Source organism: Bos grunniens, chromosome 7, assembly GCF_055505025.1.
Source record: "Bos grunniens cultivar Pamir isolate PY7600 chromosome 7, Bosgru_T2T1.0, whole genome shotgun sequence".
NCBI lineage: Eukaryota > Metazoa > Chordata > Mammalia > Artiodactyla > Bovidae > Bos > Bos grunniens.
In genome coordinates this window covers 20,962,275-20,970,280 of record NC_141171.1, presented here as the reverse complement: position 1 = coordinate 20,970,280, position 8,006 = coordinate 20,962,275, and the positions used below count along the sequence as shown (strand labels likewise).

The window sequence follows — 8,006 nt, the reverse complement described above, 5'->3', positions numbered from 1 at the left end:
TTTGGGAAATACTTTTAAGAGAAGAATTTGTAAAAGTAAGAGTGGGGCCCCAAGGCTCAGGGTGCAGGATTTGGGGTGCAGTGTGGTCCCAGGCGGCCCCTCTATGTGCAGGCATGGCCTGGGGGCTGAGCTCTGACCCTCAGGGGAGGTGGGGCAGGGCCCTGTGCATCTTGTTGGGCTCCGGCTGGGTGGGGGCAGAGTGGTCACCACTTGATGAAGACCATGCCAGCCAGGACAGTGTAGCCCAGCACCAGGAAGAGGACCTTGAGCAGCCGGTCGCTCTTCTCCTCCAGCTCCTTGGCCAGGATCTCAAAGAAGGTGACGAAGAGGAAGGTGCCACCCGCCAGGCCCTGCAGCAGCACAGAGGCCACGCTGCTGGGCATGCCTTGGGCGCTCTCAATGCCCAGGCCAAGGCTGATGCCCAGTGGGATCATGGCACTCACGGTGACAGCCAGCTTGGCTGCGTCCCTCAAGGCCATGGCACTCCTGGCCATGTTGATGCCCAGGGCCACGGCCACCAGCGTCTCGTGGATGGCCACTCCCACGAACAGGCTCACCACCTTCTCCCCTTCCTCCTGCAGGCCCAGGGCCAGGCCCTCGAAGACCGAGTGGGCCGACAGGGCAAAGACCAGGCTGAGGAGCCGCAGCGGGCTGGAGCGTGACAGCTCCTGAACGCTCAGGCCGTGGCTGTGCCCATGTGGCTCCGCGTAGAGTGCGTGGCCCCGTGGGCCGCCCATGAAGGGGCTCTCATACTCCGAGTCGCTGCCAGCATCTGAGCTGGCATTGAATGTCTCCAGGTCGATGAAGGCCGGCCTCTCCTTGCGGAAGGTCAGCACCAGCTGCTCCAAGAAGACAGTCATGAAGAAGCCCAACAGCATGATGGTCTCGGCCAGCGGGTAGTCGGTGCTGATGTGCGCGAGAGTCAGGACTTCCTGGAGCTGGAGCGGAGGGTGCCAGGGGGAAAGGATGGGAGAGGTTCAGAGGCAAGAGGCTGTGACCCCACTGCCCACACAACAGGTTCACCAGATATGACCATTCAATTAACAGAAATACCCACTTCATACAGGTTTTAAAAGGGGAAGGGGACAGTGACTCATCCTCGATGGATTGAAAAAAAAATCTATTAGAAAGGGAATAGGGCTCACGCCACTTCCACTCTGTTGACCAACTTGCAAATGGTGTAGAGACTTCCCTGATGGCCTGGTAGTTAAGAATCTGACTGCCAATGCAGGAGGACATAGGTTCGATCCCTGATCCAGGAAGATTCCACATACCTTGAGGCAACTAAGCCCCTGGGCCACAACTACTGAAGCTGTGCTCTGCAACAAGAGAAACCACCTCAGTAAGAAGCCCAGAAGACCTAGCATGGCCAAAAATTAGTAAATAAATAAATAATAGTTAAAAAAAAAAAAAAAAAAAGAATCCATGCTTCCACAGCAGGGGGCATGAATTCGATTCCTGCTGGAGAAACCAAGATTCCGCATGCTGCTCGGTGTGGCCAAAAAAATAAAAAATAAAAGCAACCATTTGATACCCTTTAAGATATTCTTCCTTTCTGTACTCCTCCAGCCTTCTACAGGTAGCTTCTAAAACAAGCAAACAGACAAATATTTAAAAAAATAAAATAGTGTAGTGTGCTAAAGATATGTCCACCAGGAACTTCAGAAAGTGATCTCATTTGGAAGAAGGGTCTTTGCAGACATAACTGAGGTGCAACAGGCTGAGCTGTGTCCCTGACAAACAGAAACTTTTATATGAAAGTCTCCCAACCCCTAGTGCCTCAAGTGTGTGTGTGTGAGTCCTAAGTCGTGTCCAATTCTTTCTAATCCCACGGACTGTAGCCCACCAGGCTCCTCTGTCCGTGGGATTTCCCAGGCAAGAATACTGGAGTGGGTTGCCATTCTCTTCTCCAGGGGATCTTCCTGACCCAGGGGTTGAACCCAGATCTCCCACATTGCAGGCAGACTCTTAAGCCTGGTGCCTCAAAACCAACCCTATTTGGAGGAAAGGTCTTTAAATAGGAGATTCAGTTAAAAGAAAGCTGTTGGGGCAGCCCTAAGCCACTAGGTGGTGTCCTAACAGGAAGAAGAAGAGCCATCCTGTGAAGAGGCTGCAAGAGATGGCTGTCTGCAAGGCAGGGAGGGAGGCCACAGGAGGCCCCACCCTGCCAGCACCTTGATCTCAGACTTGTGGCCTCCAGCCCTAGAAGAGAGTAAGTGTCTGTTGTTCAAGCCCCCCATCTCTGATCTTCTGTCATGGTCACCCCAGGAAACTCATTCATAAGATAAGGATCTTGAGATGACATCTTCCCGGATAAGGATGGGGCCTGAATCCAATGACAGGTGTCCTTCTGAGAGAGAAAAGGAGACACACAAAGAGACACACAGGGAGAGGCCATGTGATGATGGAGGCAGAGATGGCGTGATGCTTGCAAAGGGCCAGGGACACCAGGGACTGCAGACGATTCCCACAAGCCAGGAGGGACACGGGATAGACTCACTCTCATGGCCTCAGAAGGACCCAGACCACTGACCCCTTGGTCTTGGACTTCTGGCCTCCAGATCATGACATCAGTCGGGCCTTCTGGCCCTGATGCCTCCATGGGTTTGCTTCCAAATGACTCAGAGGCTATTTCTGGGGGCCCCCGTCACTCTACCCTCTTGGGTGAAGGTGCTGAGAACCAACAAGAGGCTTGCCAGCACATCTGGCTGTCCTCACCAGACCCCTTGAGCCAGTACCATCCAATACCTTCCAGATGATGGAATGTTCTCTGTCTATGCTGTCTGACATGGAACCAACCAGCCACGCATGGCCCTTGAGGACTTGAAATGTGGCTGGTGCAACTGAGGACTGGCCTGTTGAATTGTGTTCAATTTCAATTCACTGAAACCTGACCAGCTGGAATGGTCCAGGTCCATGGCGGCCACACTGGACCATGAAGCGGGAGCTCTGATGGGGGCTGGCAGGTGGCCAGGAGGAGGGGCCTGGCCCACTGAGGTGTTGGGGAGTCTGGGGCAGGGGTGCGGCACAGGAGTGGTTCTGGGAGGACTGTGAGAGGGCCCTGTGCGCTGGAGAGGAACAGGGAGGGGCAAGGCCATTACAGTAGTCCAGGCTGGTGGTGACACTGTCAGAATGCAGGAAGGGGGTGCAGAGTACACCAGAGAAGACTCAGATCTCATCCTCACTGATGCCAAGTGCACAAGTTTCCCATGCTCTGTAATGGAGGAACACAAGCTTAGAAGTGCAAAACACTGCCCAGCCCTCAATGTCAGCAGTCCAGGCACAGGATGGGACTTGTAGATAAAAGCAAAAGGCACAGTGAGGAAGCCCACGTGGCCAGGGACTGCGGGTGGCTCCAAGCCAAGAGCTCGGGAGGAACTGTGCCCCAGTTCAACAATCAGGAAGGAACTGAACTATGTCTCACAACCACGTGAGCTCAGATGCCAACCTGTCACCAGCTGAACCTTGGGATGAGACCACAGCCCAGCAGATACCTCTACTGCTGCCTCATGAAAGCCAGCAGCCAAGTTGTTACCCAGACTCCTGACCCACAGAAACTGTGGTCTTAAAATATATGCTGTTTTAAGATGCTAAGTTTGTAATAATTTGTTATGCAGCAAACATCTGACTGATACAGGAGTTGAAAAGAGGCCACAATTGTCAGCTTCAGGACAAAGTGCACATGCCTGGTGCAAGTGGTCTGGTCAAGTAACGACTGATGAGCCTACCATCTGGGAACTCCAGGTCTTGTTCAAACCCCTTGTTTACCAGGTAAGACCCAGAAAGGAAAAGCAACCAGCTCATGGTCACAGAGTAAGTTCATTTTCTACTTCCCCTCACCCTTATAGTGTCAAGGTCCCTAAGCTTGGTATCAGGGTTGAAAAGCACCAGAGATGGGGGAGGGGCAAGATAAGGGTAGGGGATTAAGAGGTATAAACTATTATGTATAAAATAGGAACTTCCCGAATGGTCCAACGGTTGAAACCCTGAGCTCCCAATGCAGGGGGCCTGGGTTTGATCCCTGATAGGGGAACTAGATCCCACATGTCACAACCAAAAGTCCAAATTGCCACAACTAAGAGTTTGCAACTAAAGATTCCACACACCACAAAGAAGATTGTGCATGTAACAGTGAAGATCCCATGTGCCACAACTAAGACATGGTGCAGCCAAAAAAATTAAGACTAAAAAGATTAAATAGGATACAAAGATGTATTATACAGCATGGGGAATATAGCAATAGCTTCTAATAACTATGAAGAAAGTGAAAGTGAAAGTTGCTTAGTTGTGTCTGACTCTTTGCAACCCCATGGACTATACAGTCCATGGAATTCTCCCCAGGCCAGAATACTGGAGTGTGTAGCTGTTCCTTTCTCTAGGGGATCTTCCCAACCCAAGGATCCAACCTAGGTCTTTCACATTGCAGGCGGATTATTTACCAGCTGAGCCACTAGGGAAACCCAAGAATACTGGAGTGGGTAGCCTATCCTTTCTCCAGCGGATCTTCCTGACCCAGGAATCAAACCAGGGTCTCCTGCATTGTAGGCAGATTCTCTACCAGCTGAGCTACCAGGGAAGCCCTTTAATAACTATAAATGGAGTATAACCTTTATAAAATTGTGAATCCCTATGTTGCATACCTGAAACTGACAAAATATTGTATATCAACTATATCTCGGTTTAAAAAAAAAAAATGGAAGAAAGAAAAGCAGCAGAGACGCTTGGCCATAAGGTGCCATGGGCCACTACTGCCAGCCCAAGGAGCCTTACCTTTTCCCTCACAGCCGGCAGTAAAGCATTGAAACATGTGGCCAGAAAGACCCCACCGCCAAAGGTGTTGCAGAGCGAGAGGATCTTTTTCGAGCGGTGGGCCTTCTCAAAGTCCATCTCGATGATCTTCACGGGGAGCAGGGAGCCAAGCAGCATGAAGAAGAACATGCCCACCATGCAGAGGATTTTGGCCACCAACAGCTTCACCATGGTGGCGTCCCCCGGCTGCTCTGGTCGCCGCCTGGCCAAACCATGTGTGGGAGCACACTCCCGTCCCACAATGCGCTAGGGGGTCCAACCACGCAGCTGGGGGCTCATGCCTCAGTCCAGCCTCTGTGAATGTCAGGGGAAACTGCATCAGCTGTTGGACTGGTCCTCTGACCAGCTCAAGAAACCAAGCCCATCACCCCCAGTATTTCTACCCACTCCAGGCCTAGCACGCATCATTGTCTCCTGCAGAAAATTTTCCACGGCTACGCTGTCCAGTATGGCAGTCACTAGACGCATGTGTCTGTGTAAGTTAATTAAATAAAATGCAGAAATAGGGACTTCCCTGCTGGCCCAGTGGCAAAGACTCCACTGCAGGGACTAAGACTAAGGTTAAGACTCCCCAGTGCAGGGGACCCAGGTTCAATCCCTGGTCAGGGAACTAGATCCCACATGCCTACCCTAAGACCCAGTGTAGGCAAAAAAAATATATATATAAACATTTAAATAATATTCAGTAGAATTCAGCTTCTCAGTCACACTAACCATATTAAAAGTGTCCAATAGGCACCTGAGTCTAGCAGTCGCCATATTGGACAGCAAAGAGAACACTTCCATCATTGTACAATGTTCTGGGTCCCCTCGCTCTTATGTAAAATCCAACAGCTTTACCCTGAAACAAAGGTTCTGCACCGCCTCCCTTCACTGGCCTTTGTGGTCCCTGACTGTGGCAAGCCTGCTCCCACCTCAGGGCCTTTGCACCTGTTGCTCTCTTCCCCAGGCCACTTTCCCCTAACCTTCCAGTAATGCTTGTCTTTCAGATCGCTGCCTCCAGGACCCCTTGAGGGGGCCTCCCCCTGCCCTAAATGGTACCGCCAGTACCCACCTCAAGGCTCCAAGCAGAACCGATGCTCAGTATCAGTTGGCTGAATAAACGGATGAGCTGAAGCATGTGGACCTCTTTATGGGACTTGATGAGCCAAACTGAAATCGATCTCGCCCTAAACAGATCTGAAAATGTCACCATTAATACAAGAGACTGCGGCTGCTCCCCAACCTCTCAGTTCTCACTGCCCGCGTCCCCTAGTCAGTTCAGATGCCACCAGGGGGGAGATATCTCACACCCCGTCCCTAGGCATCACTGGTGCTACAGGAAACTACATAAAATCCTCGAATGTCCTTACTCACCTTGGGCTGCGACTTCCACAGGATCCAGGAGTCTGTCTTCCCCAGTCCGAAGCCAGATACACAGTAGGCGCCCAATAAATACCTGCCGAGGATCAGGATGCCCCAGGCTGCAGCGTTGAGGTGAGTGTGGCCTGGACGCCCTCAACCCGGGGGCTAATGGGGCTAGGCAGAGGGGAAGGTCTCATTCATTCATCCTTTCACTCAGCATTTATTGAGCACCATCTGTGTACCCAGCGCTGCATCCGGCGCCCAGCTCGACAGGAGACAAGTCGCGCTCCGCTGGGGAAACCGTACGCAAATCAAAGGAGGGGCCTCGGCTAACGGGCAGAAGAGCCCGCCTGGCCCCGAGCCGCCCAGGCCCAGCCCGCACGTACCTCCGTCGGGTCCTCGCCCGCCCACCAGAGCCGTCTGCCGCTCAACTGCCGGGCGGTGTCGACCCTTCTGCCGGGCTCCTGGCCGAGCCGTAGCTCGGCGCGCCGCTGCCCACGCCCCGCCCACACCTCTGACCACTGGCCACCCCAAGCGCCGCGGGCCACATTCTCCACGCCATTGGCTGTTACAGTTGCCACTCAAACTGCGACTCCACCTCTCCTACTGGCAAGGGAAAGTAGTTTCCTCCCACTGAGCGGCGGGTACTGCCACAGGGCGGCTCCGGTGGGAAACTCAGACCTTAGAGGAAGGGTTCCAGAAGTATTTGGCTTCCAGAGCTGTCCAGGGGCTCCTGGTGCTGAATCCCGTTCGGGTAGAGGCTTGGCCGTTGTCAGGAAAGGATTTACTACGAGTGACTGTCCCTTTCGGAGCGTCCTGGCTGCTGGTGCCCTTCCTGTCGGCTTAAGAAGCAGATTTATCCCTTCAACATCTCTGCTTCCTATGTGCCAGAATATTTTCTTGGAGAACTTCTGTCAACAAAACAAAGCTCTCTCCCCTTTTGGAGCTTACGTTCTAAGAGACATAAAATAATCGATAAACATAATAAGTAATAAAATTGTATCAGAAGGTGACAAGTGCTCTGGAGTAATAGAGCCCAGAGAGGGTTGTCAAGAGTGTTGGGAGGTGGTTTGGGATATATACACACACACTACTATATATGATAGATAACCAACAGCACCTACTGTATGGCACAGGGAACTCTACTCAGCATTCTGTGATAACCTATATGAGAAAGGAATCTTAAAAAAGAATGAATATCTTATGTACACCTGTGGTTAATTCATGTCGATATATGAAAGAAAAACTGATACTGTAAACCAATCATCAATCAATTAAAAATAAACAAACACTTTTTTAAAAGCATGAATGTATGTATATGTATAACTGAGGCATTTTTCTGTAGACCTGAAACAAACACAACATTGTAAATCAACTTTACTCCAATAAAATTAAAATATATTTAAAAATAAAGTGCTGGGTGGTGAATTGCTATTTTGAGGTTTTTTTGTTTGATTGTTTTAGGATATATAACCAGGAGTGAATTTGCTGGGACAAATGGATAGTTTTTAGACAAGAAGAAGGAGACTTAAAAAAAATATCTTGATATTAGCCCCCCAAAAGCAACCAGACTTAAGAAAGAAGAGACTGTATTCATTTGTTAACTAAAATCTTATTGTCAGCCTACCATGAGCCAGGCATGGGAGAGTTACTAAGAATAAAATGGAGAATGCTACAATATGGATAAATCTTAATGCATTAGGCTAATTGAAATAAGACAGTCACAAAAGGATAAATACTGTATAATTCCACTCACGGGAGGTCCTAGAGGAGTCAAATCCATAGAGACAGGAAGTAGATGGTGGGACCAGAGGCCAGGGGAGGTTGGGGGGTCAGTGTTTCATGGAGACAGA

General features: G+C 50.7%; 1 protein-coding gene across 3 annotated transcripts; it reads right to left on the bottom strand.

Moving 5' to 3' along the window:
* SLC39A3 (solute carrier family 39 member 3) lies at window positions 1-6,650 on the bottom strand. 3 transcript variants are annotated; one of them, XM_086410274.1, is made up of 5 exons: window positions 6,540-6,650; window positions 6,166-6,444; window positions 5,864-5,988; window positions 4,771-5,103; window positions 1-938 (listed from the first exon to the last, which is right to left on the bottom strand). In XM_086410274.1, the coding sequence occupies exons 4-5, from the start codon at window positions 4,978-4,980 to the stop codon at window positions 204-206; spliced, it is 945 nt and encodes a 314-aa protein (XP_086266400.1). In that variant the 5' UTR covers window positions 4,981-5,103; window positions 5,864-5,988; window positions 6,166-6,444; window positions 6,540-6,650; the 3' UTR covers window positions 1-203. The 3 variants fall into 3 exon arrangements, with proteins under 3 accessions (XP_086266400.1, XP_086266401.1, XP_086266399.1); XM_086410275.1 differs by having other exon boundaries at window positions 6,166-6,327; XM_086410273.1 differs by having other exon boundaries at window positions 6,166-6,247.
* Window positions 6,651-8,006: the final 1,356 nt, after the last annotated feature.